The following is a 17,421-nucleotide window of genomic DNA, read 5'->3' as shown; positions in this document are numbered from 1 at the left end:
GAATTTTGATTGCATGATCATGGGGATGCTGCAATGATCGTAACCAGGGCTTTTTTTTCTCACAGAACGCTCAGAACGGAGTTCCGGCACCTTTTTTGGATGGAACCTTGTAGGGTAGGCAAGGCAGGTTGTATGACATGTGTGAGTTCTGGCACCTTTTTCTTTTACTAGAAAAGCACTGATCGTAACTCTGAAAAACAGCAATAAGTCACATTTTTTCAGTGCCGCTGTAACTTTGGTCACTGAACGAATTGTTGGAAGTCAAGGACTTACCTGTACAAGGACTATCTGGAGAGGTAAGAGTTGCAGACTAGACTGGAAGAGCGACAACCCCGAAGAACGACAAAAAAAGAAAGTTTCATGGAAGTGTCTCTAGTGAAGTTACACATAATCAAGCTCATTTGGAAGGAGACTTTGCTTTCCATTTGGGGCTACTGAAAAAAAGACTCCACTCTTGGCTTGAAGGTCTCCTTGGTCAGTGTTGAAACTGTCAGGAGTATCCTTATCTGAGATCTGGATGGCAGCCCTGACCCTCTCTAAAGCCTTTCCTCAGAAATTGAAGCCTCTGCATCCAATGGCACTGTGTGTTATTCAGTCCTAAAATTGTGTTTTTATTCTGCCCTCTATTCTTGCTATATAATGGCTTTATTGGAGGAGAAAAAAGTTTTGAAATCCTATGAGGGTTCCCTTTCCCATCAGTTGTAATTTTGTTTGACTTTAGAATGATTAAAGATTTTTTCCCCTCAAGTTCTGGAGTAAGATTCAGCAGTGAAGGAAAGGAACTTGACTAAAAATGACAATCATTAATTTATAGCATTCCAAATCTAGTTATAAAGGAGTTACAAGGGAGCAGAAAAAACAGGCGTAAAGGTTCAAGCCATTATCAGTATTGTAACCTAGGAAACAGGTTTCAGTACTATACGGTCCCTATCCTGTACAAGAATACTAAATTATCAGCATACAGGAACTGGCAATCATGAAGCAGACACGAAACCTCTAAGCTAGGCTAGCATTTTGCAAAATAAATCTGTTGCACTAGGAATTTTTGGGGTAAATGGAGACCAGAGGTTAGAAGAAAATCATCTTAAACTCACTTAAACAAATTTTTCACTTAGCAACATAAATTTTGGGGTCAATTGTGGTCATAAGTCGAGGACTACCTGTATTTCTACCCAATTCTGTACCCCACTTCTATTTGTAAAGGTAATTATGCAAATAGGTCTATTTCTAATCTGTATCATGAATCTAACCTTAAATCTATTTTGCTATCAATAATGTTTGCCCCTTAAATATGACGAATCATTTTGCTACACCTAATCCAATGTTCAACGATATGCTCTCGAGTGAAAGTGGCATTTTTGGAGAAAAAGGGAGATACGAGCACTCAATTTTAAAGAAATAGAAAAATCTCATGAGACAAGCTACATATAGTGACAGTAGGATACTTAAACATACTTTTTGCTAGCACCTACAATTGTAATCTTGAAATTGAAATCCTTTTGGGTTACCTGAATAAGGAAATAATTCTGATTTATCTCCCCCCCCCCAACCAAAGGATGCTGTGGTGGTGCTGGCAGAATGCCTGAAGGCTGTAAGAGTCTGGATGAGGAAGTACCTACCAACTTCTATTCATCCATGGCAAGGTGGAATGGCTTAGGTGATATTTCGTTCAACTCTGAATGGAATGGTGCTTCCCCAGCCTTAGCTGGTGTGCAATGTGCAATTTAGGAGTCCATCTGGACTCATAGCTCCTGCTCAAGCAGGTGGCAGCCATGGGGGGCGGGGGGGAAGCTTTCGCAGATTTGTCTATTGTGCCAATTGCACTTTTCCGTGGACCGGGAAGCCTTGCTCATGGTCACAGAGTTTGGATTACTGCAATGCATTCTACTGGACTATCTAGAAAATGAAGTGGTCCAGAATGCAGCAATGCACAAGAACCCCTAGATTTCCCCATGTAAGACTTCTGTTGTGTGAGCTGTGTTGGCTTTGTTTTTTTCTGGCTGCAATTCAAGGTGTTCTTCCCCTTTAAAGCCCTGTCACACAGCCAGGTTATATGCAGGCATCTACAGGACATCAGCCTGTCCTATCTGGTCAGATAGGGTAGGTATGCTTGTTTCCTTCCCCTAAATATTATCATCTGGTGGGAGCTAGCAAGCATGCCTTTCCTGGGACAGCCAACTGTCCTATGGAACACTGTGCACCACAGAAGTTAGGCAAGCCTCTATCCCCCAGGCCTTGTGTAAAGCTTGGAAGTCCTGTTTTTTTTCTTCCCCCAAGTGCTAGGGTATTATTAGGTGACTGCACATCATGGGCTTCACTTGGTGCCAGGTTTTTTGTTGGTTTTTAATGTCTTGGTTTTATAGTTTTAGTGTGGTTTTGCATGTTCTTTCTACTTTTGACTGGGAGCCATTCAGAACGCGTTACAAGGTGAACGGCTATAAAATGATTAAAATAAATAAAAGGAAAATGGATACAATGAATATTCCTAAGAACATTATCAAAATATTGAGATTAACAAAGACTGAGATCCTTAAACTTACGGCTGTTGAATTATTTTCTCCCCAGACTTTTTGAAAAGGATTCAATATAGGTAATTTGTCTTTACTTTCAATTCAGCAGTCCAGCTTGTTAAGCAAATAATTGTATTTTTAGAAAAGCTGCATGTAAATGTTACAAAGCAACATTTTATGGTTTATAAAATGTAATTTTATTTAATGTTATTTTGTTACATAGGGCATTAACATTTTCACAAGGCTTTTTTGGGACTACAATCAATGATTAGCAACACACAATAGTGGTCCATCTACCTACAGAACAAATCACTGGACAAACTTGACACCTTCATACATGTGCACAAATCTGCATGGAAAAGTTTTATACTTGGACATGTGACCACTTTCCCCATTCCAGTGTTAAGAAATGACATGCAATTTAGTCTGCCAAAAAGGCACTCCCTGTTTTCTGGCAGTAACATGCTGCTTCTAAGACATAATCAAGTGAATACCAGAACTACAAAGGCAGGAGTGTGATATTTTATTGGGAGGGGATAGCAATTGGACAGCAGCAACTGAAGAGTAAGAAGAGTCCCTGTATTTAAACACTCCAATAGCTCCTGCTGTACACACATGTAGGAAGCCACACTACTATGCTTTCTATGTAGCCCAATACTCCCATATCCTACAGAAAGGAATTAACAATAGTGTGTAAAAGTCAAACCAAGTAACTCCTGAATAAAAAGGGAATGTGAAGAATTGAACTGCATAAAACTCTTTAGTTGCGTTACTCAAATATTTGTGTTTTTTCTGTAATACCAAAACAATTGCTTGAAGGACCTGGTTCAGATTTCTTTTAAAAAAAAAACCAAATAACTTTAGTCTGCTACTTAAAGTGTTTGGAAATTATTTGTTTATATGAAATTTAAGCCAGTATTAATACTTTTCTACAGCAGTAACCGCACACCAGGAAGGCCAAGACAAACACAAATCAAGGAATGGATTTTTCCCAAAGCTGCAGTGTGAAAAGACTATAAATTGATTTCCATACATATGGATGGGTTCTCTTTGCTATAGGAAATCCAAGTGGAGCTATAAGGAATGAGACGTGTAAAAAGATTTCTTGAGGAGAATCGACACTCCAGGTTCAACTTAATTTTCTGCACCTTCCGCAGCATCACATTCTTCCCCTGCGCTGTCTGATGTCCATAACTAGAAAGAAAAACAACCAGTCTGAAGTACAGCACATTCAAGTTTAAATATACACTCATTCTGCCTTTCAGCTGCGAATAACTTCTCAAACAACCTCACTCCCACACACACACATATTGAAATCTTCCAAATGGCAGAGTAAATAAGTAATGGCAAAGATAACTGGCTTTTTAAATGATGAGTTCATACTCCTTTAAATAGCTTTACCTACATCATGTGAAACCGTTTTACTTGGATAATATGTCATATATGCATTTCTATTTAAGTTTAGCCAAGGGAAATAGTCTTAGACAATATCAAGAATGTATGTCTACTTTTATTCCTATACCAAACAGCCTTGGCTTGCAACTATTATTCCTAAAGGTACTTTCCAAAAAATTACAATTAAAGAGTTGCAAACTTAGATTTTAAACAGTTATTCTAAGAAAATTAAATGGCGTATCTTACTGTGAGGTTGTCTCTAAGCAACTGCATGATGAGTGTGCTATCTTTGTATGAGTCTTCATTCAGTGTATCAAGTTCAGCAATGGCTTCATCAAAAGCCTGTAAGAGACACAAAGACCAGTCTTAACTCATTTCAGGAAAAAGACCTCCCCAAAGTAAACATTTACATAGAAAGCTAAATCAGTTTTCGTCATAAGTATATCTTATTTCTTTAATGAAAACTTTTCCAAGTTATATATTATAATTATATATTATACAAGAATTATTAATACAAAATCTGTTTGATGAAGCTTTCAAGCAAAAGAAAGAAGGGGGATACTTAGCCACAATGTTTTCATCTGGTGAACAAGATTTATCATACATGCTTTAGACAACAGGGGAAAAGAGAACAATCAATCCTAAGTACTGTTCCTTCAAAGTTTCACTTTGATCAATGAAGGAAAAGATGCAACCTTATACAGTGGCAGTTGCAGCCTGAAATCACTAAGTGAAAATCTGTGAAGAACAATTAAGTGTCCTTTAGTACACTTCACAGTTAATGGGTCTCTCAAGTTTCAGCATGTAAATCATGGAAAAAGATACATCACTCTAGACTATATTTTACAAGAACTCTATGTTCTCTACATGCAATTCTCATTTAAGAAAATAAGCAGATGAGACTACAAAGTCCTCTTACTTAACGTGCATGCACAGACATACACAAACAAAAACTTACTGTCTTGGCCAATGTGCAGGCCAATTCTGGATTGTTGAGGATCTCATAATAAAACACCGAAAAGTTAAGCGCTAGACCCAAACGAATTGGATGTGTAGGTTGCATCTCTTTCTTGCTGATGTCAAATGCTTCTTGATAAGCTGCCTGTGAATTTTCTATTGTTTCTGTGAAGAAAAAGGAAAAATAAGTGAAAGCAACCTAAAAAATTAGCCAAGACTATTATCCACACAAGCAGGACGTAATACATAATGCTCCTGCCTTTTATAATGGCTTCATACACATTTGTTGTAACTGAAAACTATAGGATTAAATGAACACAGTACTCACGTTTCCTGTCATCTCCACTTGCAACTTCTGCAAGATAACGGAAATAGTCTCCTTTCATCTTCAAATAAAAGACCTTGCTCTCTGGATTAGTTGCGTTAGCTATTAAGTACTTGTCCAGCAGTTCCTATCACAATAAAAATGAACACAATAGCGGATATTTGGTCATGTATCACCTTGCTTAGATTCAGGTAAAATTTTACCACCATAAAAGGACAGCACATTCAATTACATGAAAACATTTAAACGACTGTACTATGTTGTAACTGGGTACAATTGCACTTTAGGTAAGAAAATGCCTTAAATAACATTCTAGGATTGTTGTTGTTAGCTGCGAAGTCGTGTCCGACCCATATGGACAACATTCCATTATCTTACTAGTTATGCAATACATAATATCTAGGCCAGCGTTCCCCAATCTTTCCAGGTTGGCAGCCTGGCGCAGGGGAGGGTGAAAAGACGGGATGGTTTTGTGTGAGGGACAGGCATGCACACACATGGATAACTTCATTTGTGAGAGCGGCGGGCGCATGGGGACTCCTGATCTAGGCAATACTTATACAAATTACTAACAAGAAATTAAGGACACATACCCATTAACTTTTATTATCTGGCACTTTAAAGTGGGGGAAAAGCACATAAATATAAAATAAACACATAAAATAAATGCACTATTAATTATATAGCTGCCCATCTTATATCAAATTCTGGGAAGGTTCCAATCAATAAAAAACAGAATACTTATACCTATTAAAACCATAAACATTAAAAACCTGGTACCAAAGTTAGGCTTCCAACATCCTCATTAAATCCTCTCATCCACCTCATCAGATTCCAGTGCCTGGGGGAAAAGCCAAGTCTTTTAAGTATTTTTCAGAAGGAGGGTATTTAACTGGTCATATATTTAATTGAAAATTCATTCCACATTTCATTCAGTATTTTATTAAGGCAACTTGCACAGCTCTCCTTGGTATGTTCCCTTGCAACACTTTGAGACAAGAACCTAGATTTTCCAATTCCTAATCAAATGCCTTAATTACCATATCATTTAGAGCTCTAGAAATATTTGCTATAAGTATTAATACAACTGTTCTGAAACATTCATGGGCCAAGAATCTTATTCACCTGCTCACCCATCATGATTTTTTTTAAAAAAGCAGAGAATCAGTACATTTGATTCAGTTGAGATGTTGGCCCTTCTCCTGTTTTCCTTCCTCTGACTATTCTTCACTCAACTTTCTTTTTCTGTCTTATTCTTTCAGCACTATGTAATATATACATTACTTTACTCTCTAATTTAACTAATAAGTAGCTCCCCTATGTTTACAATACATAAATAAGTGTTTCTGAAGAATATTGCTAGAGTGATGATTCTAAAGGTGGGTGGAACAGTGTTATTTTTCTGGAATTTCTCCCAGCATTGTTTTCTCTCCCACCCTCCCTCCCTAAATGGCCAGAGAAGATAGATCTGTTAGGCTTTTAAATGGGACATAATCTTATGCAGAATTGACTTGGGAGGCCGGTGTGTGGTGTAGTTGGTTCACATAGTGTGGTGGGATGGAGGGTTTGTTGTCACTGTGTGTTGGGGGGAGAGAGCAGGGGGGGGGAGGCTCAGCTAATTTCAATGTACACATGTTGTACTTTGACAATAAAGGTTTATTATTATTATCAGCCCGAAGCATCTAATTCTAGGTAGGATGAGAGCAAGCAGAACATAGCTGACTTAATTTGCAAGGGGATGTACAGGCAAAAGACAAGAATGGTAACAACAGGTGCCTGCAATTAGTGCAGGTTCGCATCCCACCAGGCTCAAGGTTGACTCAGCCTTCCATCCTTCCGAGGTAGGTAAAATGAGGACCTAGATTGTTGGGGGCAATAAGCTGACTTTGTAAAAATGCCGCTGGGGGGGGGGCAAAAGCCCTAATAAGCAGGCATACACATAGAATGAAGGCTATTGCTAAGCACATTGATTTGTGCTTCTTAGATTGTAAGCCGCCCTCCTGAGTCTTCGGAGAAGGGCGGGATATAAATGGGATTAAAAAAAAAATCTAAGTGCCAGGGATTTGAACATGAAAACTAATACAAGGTAGGCTTCCTTAAAATCAGTACAAGGTATAAATAAGCTAAAAATGAAATCCTGAAATAAAATAAGTAGGTACAGAGAGCCCTTAACTTACAAGAGTTCATTTAGTGACCATTCAAAGTTACAATGGCATTGAAAAATGTGACTTATAACCGTGTTTCATTGTTATGACCTTTCCTGCATCCCCATGATCAAGCAATCAAAATTCAGATGCTTGGCAATTGGTTCATATTTATGATCATTGCTGTGTCCCTTTATGTATTTATGTCTATGGTTTGATGTTAAAATCTAAAGTATCTTAAATGAAAATTTTGTTGCAACTGAACCCAGATTGCCCAATAAAAAAAAATATTTTGCAACAGTGATTCTTAAAACAGTAATAGGTAGTGTTTTGTGATGGTTTGCAAGTCATTTGGACATTATATTAATATCTTTCTATACATGTGTATATGCTGTTCTAAACTGTAAGACTATCCAAGCCTGAAAAACAATAGACTGGGTGTGATTTGTATTTCTGCAGTGTGGCAACCTGCAGAATCCCTTTCCAACTGAATATGCAAAAGGGATAAAAGAGACAACATGGCTAAAGTTTTTTTCCACTTATAAAATGAAACTTCTATCAGAATTTCTATCTTCACTTTTCTAATTTTGACTTATTCTCTTAATAGTGCAGAAGCACCATGCTGTTCAATGCCAAAGCTGTGTGCAGATTTTTGCAGACAAAGAAATGTAGATTAGCCAGTTTATTTTGCAATGTTGTTCCAGAAGAGCTTTTAACTTTCCATTGCATGTAATGGTTTCTCTCAATATTCAGTGATTACTTTGAACATTTTTATAGTTTCATACCTTTGGTTTAAATGTTTTAAATTTAGCTATCTGGGAAGCCTTATACTGATCTTTTTATTGAATTCTTCTGAACTGAAAATTCATATAAACCTGATTTACAATGAAGCATTTCTGCCAACAGTGTGCATTCTAAAACACTATATTTAACTATGAAATACTCTAGTAAGGTATCAAAACGTCTACTTGTGGGCCTTTCTTGATGCTTACAAGTATTTAAGCACTATCTCCCATTTTCCTCTTAGTATCTCTATAACAGTAATTCATACAGCTATAGGAACAACTTATTCCCACTAACCTGATATGATAGCTCTCTTGTAATCTAGCTACATGCTCCATTTTTTAAAAAGAAAAAGAATAACCAGTTACAGAACTGGGGTCATCATCTTTACTTATTTACAATGTAAAGTCTGAAAAAACTGATAAATTCTCTTGTCTTATTTCAGTAACACTGCAGGTTTAGTCTGTCACCATTAGGAATTAAATAACTTGGACTATGACTTGTCATCAAGTCTTTTAGATAAGTAAAATACTTACATTGAAGAAAAAAAATATGAAATCTATTCCTCCCAAGTCATGCTTAGGAGCTAGAGATATAATCTGTAAGCATCAACTTTCATTATGAAATATGGGAAATTGTAACCTTTCTGTAAATTCATGAACAGTTTCGATGCTGTTTAATTTTCTGTATGTACACTTACTATGCCACATATTCTATATACCCACTATAAACCAGATTATTAGCATCACCCCTTTTTAATTGCTTAAAAATATGCCAAGATTTTAATCATCTCCATTAGAAAACTCAGAAGAAAGATGGATCAGATTAAACAAATAAGTACTCTAACAATTCAATTGTGCAGTTTGCTTTCAAATATACTCCTTTGAAATAAAGAATATTGCAGCAAGACTTCCTTCTAAGTAAACAGGTTCAAGGACACGTTGCTACAATATTTGGACTGCTGTGTACCCTCGTCCAGAACAAAATACTATTCTGCATTCAAATTTTGTACTAACCAATACTGCTTCATAAACCATTTACACCATTTAATATTTTATTTTACTAATCAAGGGAGAACAAGGGACCTTGAAATGCTTGTTTAGCCCTTTCCAGCTTCAGAGCTACATAAGTGAACCCTAAACTTCAAAGGGCACAGGTCACACTTGGTCATTTTTTTTCTTTGTAACCTTAACAAATAAAATGTATTTGTAAGGTCAGGTTCCCCTTAAGAAAGTCTCACTGATACATTCCAAGAAAGCAAGAAATGAAGAGTCAATTCATTCATACTGCTATCTTGCAGAATCTTTAATGCACACTAATTTATTTCAAGTTGAAGCCTCAGATATTATTGCTAAGACAAATCACTCACCTTAGAGCTAATGTCACTACTTTAAATGTCAACATGTCCATTCGTAATATTCTACATTACTTTCAACTTTATGTATACATTTAAGTAAATGTAAGCTTAAGGGCAGATAATGCAAAGAGGAAACATACAGATTAATTAAAATCATGAAACGACCAAATTAGTCCAATTATAAAAATTCATAAGGCGGCACAGTAGGGGGGGGAAATCATACTGTGTATACAAAATTCTGATATTAGTAATACTTTTGGGGATCTAACCATTTTAGCAATGTTACTGAATCTGAAAAGAAAGTTTGATTCTTTTATAAAAAAAAGTTCCCATAATCTAATTTTTCAATAAGGTTCATGTGGGAAACATCATTGGATAATCAAAGTTGTTACTATTGGAGAGGGAAAATACTTTATACAAATGTTAATAAAGAATGTCTATCCCTTCACTCAAGGGATTAAATACTCCATGATTCAGCAATAATAACAGCAATCTTTCTATGATACTTGTTTTGTCTATTATTGTTTTAAATTTGTTTGGGGGTAATAGGCACATTGGCTACTTAGAATTCATAATAAAACGTAGACACATGTAATTCTACAAAATGGAAATAATTTCAAAAACGCTTAGTAAGAAAAAAAAAACTTATTGGCCTCCATGGCTCAAACCTTACAGAATAGAGAAAGGTGATTTAGTGTTTCCAGATGCTTTGAACCTCAACTCCCATGAGACCGTTAGCATATTCAAAAACAGAGAAGATTTGAGATAAAAGTATATTTATTACAGCAAAATGTCTTGCTACCATTGTTCAGTTTAAGTCTTTAGAGAGATCTCTCCCAAGTTATATATCACTTATATACACAAAAAGTAGGAGACAATCTAAACATGCTAGTCAGGAAAGGGAACATTCTGTTTTTCTCCCAGAATGTTCCATGTATTCCACAGAATACATCACTTTGAGCATCAGGATTGGTTCATGCAATTCTGTAGTACGTTACCCAGAATAGGAAAAAAATGAATAGTGTTCTGGATGAGTACAAGGGTGATCTAAATATAACTCACCAGGGCATAATATACTACAGAAACTTAGTTTCTATCTGCTCTTCTCTATTATGCCTTGTCTGTTACATGTATCCTATTCAAATCTGGCATACAGCCCCAGAGTGCCTCCAAATATTAGCCTATGAATTGTAAATTTGAACATACAGATAAAAGATTAAAATACATAGGAAATAATAGTCTATATTCAACTTAATTTCAATTAAATTTAATTTAATTTTTTACCTAGCCTCACCAACTCTTGAATTTCAGTGCCTTGGACATTATACAAAGGCCAAAGTAAGTTTCAGTTTATAAAATACATGGTACTTTATTTTTCCATAATTTTATAGTTCCAGGATTTTGTGAAGTTAAATTAAAGAAATAGTGAACTGGTTAAGTTTAATTACCAGGTTGGGACAAACTGGAAATATGTTTACCACTCCAGAAGCACCAGAAATAAAAACTATCCTTCAGATGAAGATCAAAATCACATTTATTTGAAACAATGCTGAACAAAGACATTATGTGACCTAGTCTTTAACGTCCGGAAATCATCACTGAAAGCTCAGAATACAAAAAATATGAAACACTGTGGGGAAGGAAGATAAGCAAATATTGTCCTGAAATCCTACCTCCTAGAAAAGCTTCAAAAGATTTTATTGTTCTGTAAATCATCTGCAAAGTATGCTATGAAACATTCCTTCTGGTCAGTCTGGATCTTACCAAATGTTTAAAAACCAAATATCTATGTTTTAGCATTCTTTTGTAAAACATAATTTGAGCAAATGTATAGCAATACTGTAGTACTATATCACAAAACTAAACATTTATTGGAGCCGAGCATGATAAGCAAAGTATACATAATAGTTTATAAGCTATAGTTTCTTTCTTGGAATGGTTTTATAGACAAATTCTTTGTGTGTCCAATCCACTTGGCCAATAAATTCTGTTCTGTTCTTGTAAAATTCATTAATTTTGTTTAAATACATGAGCATTTAAAACAGATCATATTGAACTGAATTATATTATTTGATGTGTTCTACAAACCTGAACAATCCTATATGACTTGTACAAAATGTATTGCTAACTAAAATTGTAATCTGTCATTAGGCAAAGATAGACTAAGTACATTAGTGTGAATGACTTCTTTTCTAAGGCTTAGACTTCCTGAGCAGTTTATAGAAATCCAAGCTAAGTAGTACTTAGCTGATCCTGGCTGATTTAACAAGATAAGTAGAATCAACTGGATAAGATTCGAATGGAAGGCCACCAGGAAATTTCAGGATTGTAGAATATAAACTGGGAATTTTTTTAAAAAATAGAAGAAAACAGTGGCAAAACATTTGAGTCAGACTTATATTCCTAAAAAAAATGATCTAATGATTAAAAATGTCAGACAACTACCTCTTAAGCTAGATATTTCAAGCTGAAAAAAAAATAGAGAAACTTGCTTGTATTAGAGAAGTTAATGGCACATAATGGAGATGACTAAGGATTGAACAGGATTGAGAAAGCTACAACAGATACACCCAGGAGCATGAATTTTTCCTGTGAATTTTTCTTTTTCTTTCTAAAGTAGATTAAATACCATAATCAAACTATTTTTTTTAAATAAATCTATTTCTGAAATGTTCTCCTAAATGGTGTGAAATGCCATTTTGGAGGAAAAAAAGTCATTTTGGGGCAAGTGTCAACAGCATGAATTTTTGTTGCTGCCACAAAATTAAATGTGCATTACAAACAATATATGCTTAACAGGATCACAGAAACACTTTTGCACATTTAAGGAGAAAAACATTTGTGTTGACAGACTGAATTCTATTGATCATATCACCAAGTTAGAAATTAGATACTTTAATGGAACATACATCTCAATAAAACAAAAATGTACATAAATTATCTTAATTGTAGATATATTCAACTAGAAATTTCAATAAACATAAAGTGCAAGGTATTTTCCCTCCGAAGCACCCTTTAAAATATAGGTTAGCCCTATGTTTTTGGGACAAATACAAACAACTCCCAAGAACCCTTTGATAGTATCACTGAAAACTAGTGGTACTTTTTTATCATATTGAGGTAGGAACACGATTTAAAAGTAGCACAAACACAATAGATTTAATAGAATATCAAGAACAAAACACACCCAAATTATGGGAAGTTTAGGTAAAGCTGTTCAGCTCTCAAAAATATTCAGATTGCCCATTAGTTGGCTTAACCAAAGCACTTACTTACTACTTTAGGTGTGTGTGTGCCTCCAAGTCAATCTCTGCTCCTGTTAACTGTCCTGATAGGCCCATGTAATCTTCTTGGCAATATTTTTGGAAGTGGTTTGCCATTACCTCTTTCCTACAGCTGAGAAAAAGTGACTAGCCCTAAGTCACCCAGGTGGCTTCCATGCCTAAGGCTAGACTACAACACAGTATTCTGGTTTTTAACCTGGTGCTTTAATCCACTACACCAAATTGGCTCGTTAATTGCCATACAAACATTTTAAACCTATACACTATTTAAATATTTTAAAGTGATTTACCCGATTTACCTATTACGATTTATTGAACAGTGCTTAGCTATTACAATTTATCAAACAGTGCTTAGTTAATCACAAATACAGTAAGTATAAATCATCAACAGTTACTTTGGCCAGCTTTTATCACTTCTTGCTGCTATTATGCTTAGCATAGTCACTTAATTCAGAATACAAGAAATGTTAACTGCAAGAATAAAACAGCTGTTTCATTTTCAAATTTATCAAAATAAAACAATTTCTTTATTCTGCTACGTTAGCAGGATCTTAATCGTGAATAGGATTACTTAAGTATAACTCAATGTTTTTTCCTATAACATAGTAACTTTTCAGAATCTAAAAGACTCCTCAGTGAAAACCTAGTTTTACATTAAACAGTACTTTGGTCATCAAATTATTAGATTTATGCTACAATTTTTATTAGTATCTCAGAGAAATACAATTTACTCTGCCATTAGACATCAGCCTCTAATCTAATTAAAAATTTATCACATAAAATTTTGAAACCAAAATGACCATAGACAACTCACCAAAACAGTAGTACAGATGGACTTAAGCTCAGATTCTACTTTCTCTCGATAATCCTTGACAAGTTGCATTTTCTTATCGTTGCCATCAGTTTTCTGTTCAATGCTGGAGATCACCCGCCAAGCAGAGCGCCGCCCCCCAACAACATTCTTATAGGCTACAGAGAGAAGGTTGCGTTCCTCATTGGATAATTCAGCACCTTGCTCTGTCACTGCCTTCATGCAGGTTGCCATATCATCATAGCGCTCTGCCTGCTCAGCCAGCTTGGCTTTCTGGATCATCTCGGTCTTTTCCATATTAGACTGCAGTGGTCTGAGCAGTAAGGCAACTGATTTGGTAGGAAAGATGGACTGTATATCAAAGTAGTTGCTCGAAACCTGCAACGAAGAAACACCCTTAAATCCTGTGTTTTTTTTCTAAGACAAAAAGAGCTAATGTAAGTAACAGTATTCTACGTGGATTGAGGAAGTCAGACCAATAGAAAAGGCAATAGGTTTAATGAGAATGAGTAAGAAATAAACCACTTAAGTTTCCAACTTGCAAACCATCCCATCTAGCCAGAAAAAAATTGCACTTCGTCTACAAGAAAATAACACTTTCCCGAGACAAAAGCAAAAAAAAAAATACTAGTTGCCAAAAACCGGTTATTCGCGCCTCCTCTTCCGAAGATGATGAGGGGCCATGTGAACGAGACACCAGAAATGGTGGTCAGAAATAAGAGACTCCTTAGTAGTTGAAGACGAAGTGACAAATCAAAATACCCGTAAATTCTTTTCTACAACGTCTTCCCACCCACCCACCCTCCGAAAGAAGCCCTTCGAGAGGGTATTTTATAGGAAAGGCTACAGAGAGGGAAAGACGAATAAGCGCGATGAAGAACCTGCCAGAGAGAGAGCAGAACGGTCGCGGGACGACGATCTAAGAGCGAACGAACGCCGAAAGCGGCCGGAGGAATGTGGCGGCGGTTCGCGGCTCTAGAGCCAAGGAGAGATTACGGAACCGTTCACGGACTGGCACCCTCCAGATCTTTCAGACTACAATACTCATCACCCCCGCCACCCAGCGGTAGGTGCTGCCCGCGAGGTGAAGCAGCCTAATAAAACCCGAGAGCCCTGGAGGGCGCCAGCTTGGCGAAGGACGACGGGCCGCGGAATGCCTGGAGGCGAACCTCCCGGGGCGGGTGAGTGGGTGGGGGGAGGCGAAGGAGGGCACAAAAAGGTTCCTGCCTGGCCCCAGAGGCTCCCCAGGGTGGCCCCAAAGAGGGCGAATAGGCCCGTAGATAAGCCTTGGGACGGAAACCATAGGACCGTAAGCCAGGCAGGGGGAAAAACGTGGTGGGAAGGAAAGGAGGAGGGGAAGAAAAGGAATCCGCATCGGAACGTCCCTTTTTTTGCCGGCTCCTCCCTCGGAGCCTCAGGGAAGCAGCAGCGGAGATGCCTTTGTCCCCGGACAAGGGACCGAGCCCGAGACGGCGAGGCAAAAGCGCACCGTCTCGTCACCTCCCATCCCCCCCCCTGCCCTGCCCTCCCTCTCCTGCCGTCCCACGGAAAATGCCGCGGCGGCTGCAGGCCGGTACGAAATGGCGGCGTCTTTCTCTCTCTCTCTCTCTCTCTCTCTCCAGCGCCAGGCTGCCTCGCCTCCTCTCCCCGGCAGGGGACTCCCAGTCCCGCGCCGCCTCCACAAAATGGACGACGCGGCACAGATTCGCCAAGCAGGAAAAAGACGCCCGAGGCGAGGACGTCCCCGCTCCTTCCCGGGCCGTGGCCCCCTCGCTTCTCACCGGTCTCCGCTGAGGCGCTAGGGCCGGCCGGCTGGCGCCTGCTGGGTCAGCTGCGCTCGCTCCGCTCCGGGACTGCGCTCGCGAGGCGGGGGAGGAGGAAGAGAGGGGAGAAGAAGAACAGAAAAAAGCTGCTCCGCTTTCAAGCGAAAGAAGCAGCGTTGCTAAAGGGCGTTGGCACAAAGCGAGCCTCCTCACTGCTAGGCCCGCGCTCGTGCGGCTGGACCTATCCAGAAGCACTCTCGGGGCTCCGACTCCGCCTCCCACGTTCGCACGGCCAATCCGGCCGATGGGCGCCGCCGCGAAGGCGGACAAGAGTCAAGGCGCAAGTTCGGTTGGTCTGTGGGCCGCCGCAGCTAAAGCACGGGGTTTCCTCCAATTAGATCCAGGGTGAGGTGACGTCATCGTCGCCATGGAAATGCTGCTACATCGACCCCCCCCTTTTTTTTTTTACCCCGCCCATCTTTTTTTTCCTCTCACACGTTCGCTTTTCCAGCCCTGGAAGGGTGGGCCGGGTGAGGCAGGCGACGGTGCGGAAGCGAGGCGAGCGGAGTCGGTCTCGTGCTGCTGCGGTGATCTTGCAAGGCGCGACCCGACCGCTCGGTGTTTCTATAGGGCGGCTTGGGGGTTGATCTGCTCCTCCCAAGCGAGCCAAGAGAAAGGAATTCGAGTTGCAGGCTATATAGAGCAGCGTTTTCCAACCTTAGGAACTTGAAGATGCGTGGACTTCAACTCCCAGAATTCCCCAGCCAGCTATGCTGGCTGGGGAATTCTGGGAGTTGAAGTCCACGCATCTTCAAGTTCCTAAGATTGGGAAACGCTGATATAGAGCACTGCAGGGAAAAGCGGCTATAGCGGATTGATGACTGACGCAGGAAAAGTTAACTCGCTTTCATATGCTTTGTACAGCAACTTTTTACGATGGCTGGATTCTGGTCTGTTGTTATGCCGCGATCCGGGATGGATTCGATGTAAATCACGATTCAGGAAAAGTCGGTTGAATTTTTTAAAATAGTTACTTATTCATTAGTCAGAAACATTTTTTAACCGTTTTTAGTTAAAAGTGCACTGGGGTTGCTTGACGCATCCTACTGGATGGGCAGTTTCAGCACTCCAAAAGCTGTAGGATTTCACTTTTTCAGATAGTTGTATGTAAAATCATTTAGTCAGGTTTTTTTCAGATTAATTTTTCGTTAGGTTCGAGTCCCACCAGGCTCAAGGTTGACTCAGCCTTCCATCCTTCCGAGGTAGGTAAAATGAGGACCCAGATTGTTGGGGACAATAAGCTGACTTTGTAATAATGCCGCTTGGGGGTGTGTGTGAAAGCCCTAATAAGCAGGCATATACATAGAATGAAGGCTACTGCTAAGCTTGTAAGCTGCCCTGAGTCTTCGGAGAAGGGCAGGATATAAATGGAATTAAAATAAATAAATAAATAAATTAGGCTTTTCCTTATGAAGTCATTCACAATGGAACCAGCTGCAGTTCACTTTTAGTGGATGTTTGAAGAATGTCTTTGCTAAGATGTTCTAAAAGAACGATCATTATATTATAAATTTCCCCTTATTTGGCAATAAACGGTAAAAAAAAATAAAAGAATTTTAACGAAAAAGCATGTCGTTTTATTTAGCTTTTTATTTGTCTATATATTTAAAACCAGCAATTTTAACCAAGTCAGCTGAGGAAACCTAAAATACAGGGAGCTGGGGAATTCAATTGATATGTGTTCAACTTCTTTAGGGAGTCTTCAAAGAAAGGTAAGTTTTCCTGCTTTCCCCATTTCTAAATTTCTCAGTTCTGAAGGAACTTTTCTACTGTAGCAAAAGTAGCTCCTGTACTGCTAGTAAAAGTTGGAGCATTGTTACAGAGATTTCTGAATCCAAATGTTTAATAGCTTCCCCCAATTCACACTGTGACTTTTTTTAAAATACTGTACCTGCAAGAAATTCTTCAATGGATCACCCTTTGCCCGAAATACATTATAAATGGTATTATGGAGGGGGGATTCTTGGATGTTCATGTCACAACTGGCTTCTTTTCAGCTAGAGGTTCTAAAGATTAATCCTGATACTACAGT

The 17,421-nt window shown here is 38.5% G+C and overlaps 1 protein-coding gene across 1 annotated transcript; it reads right to left on the bottom strand.

Annotated features, from left to right (window-relative positions):
- Positions 1 to 2,683: 2,683 nt before the first annotated feature.
- Positions 2,684 to 15,553, bottom strand: YWHAQ (tyrosine 3-monooxygenase/tryptophan 5-monooxygenase activation protein theta). The gene is made up of 6 exons (XM_083350077.1): positions 15,348 to 15,553; positions 13,570 to 13,944; positions 5,191 to 5,314; positions 4,864 to 5,027; positions 4,152 to 4,247; positions 2,684 to 3,704 (listed from the first exon to the last, which is right to left on the bottom strand). Exons 2-6 carry the CDS (start codon positions 13,861 to 13,863, stop codon positions 3,645 to 3,647), a joined length of 738 nt encoding a protein of 245 aa, XP_083206203.1. The 5' UTR covers positions 13,864 to 13,944; positions 15,348 to 15,553; the 3' UTR covers positions 2,684 to 3,644.
- Positions 15,554 to 17,421: the final 1,868 nt, after the last annotated feature.

This window comes from Vipera ursinii (assembly GCF_947247035.1).
Source record: "Vipera ursinii genome assembly, chromosome: 1".
Classification (NCBI taxonomy): Eukaryota; Metazoa; Chordata; class Lepidosauria; order Squamata; family Viperidae; genus Vipera; species Vipera ursinii.
This window is presented reverse-complemented; position numbering and strand designations above follow the sequence as displayed.

Excerpts from the sequence above, each read along its gene's own strand:
- YWHAQ (XM_083350077.1), bottom strand. The coding sequence starts at position 13,863 with ATGGAAAAGACCGAGATGATCCAGAAAGCCAAGCTGGCTGAGCAGGCA. Across the intron at positions 5,028-5,190 it reads AAGTGGAGATGACAGGAAAC|AAACAATAGAAAATTCACAG; the intron begins GTGAGTACTGTG and ends TTTTCTTCACAG. Across the intron at positions 4,248-4,863 it reads CCTGCACATTGGCCAAGACA|GCTTTTGATGAAGCCATTGC; the intron begins GTAAGTTTTTGT and ends TGTCTCTTACAG.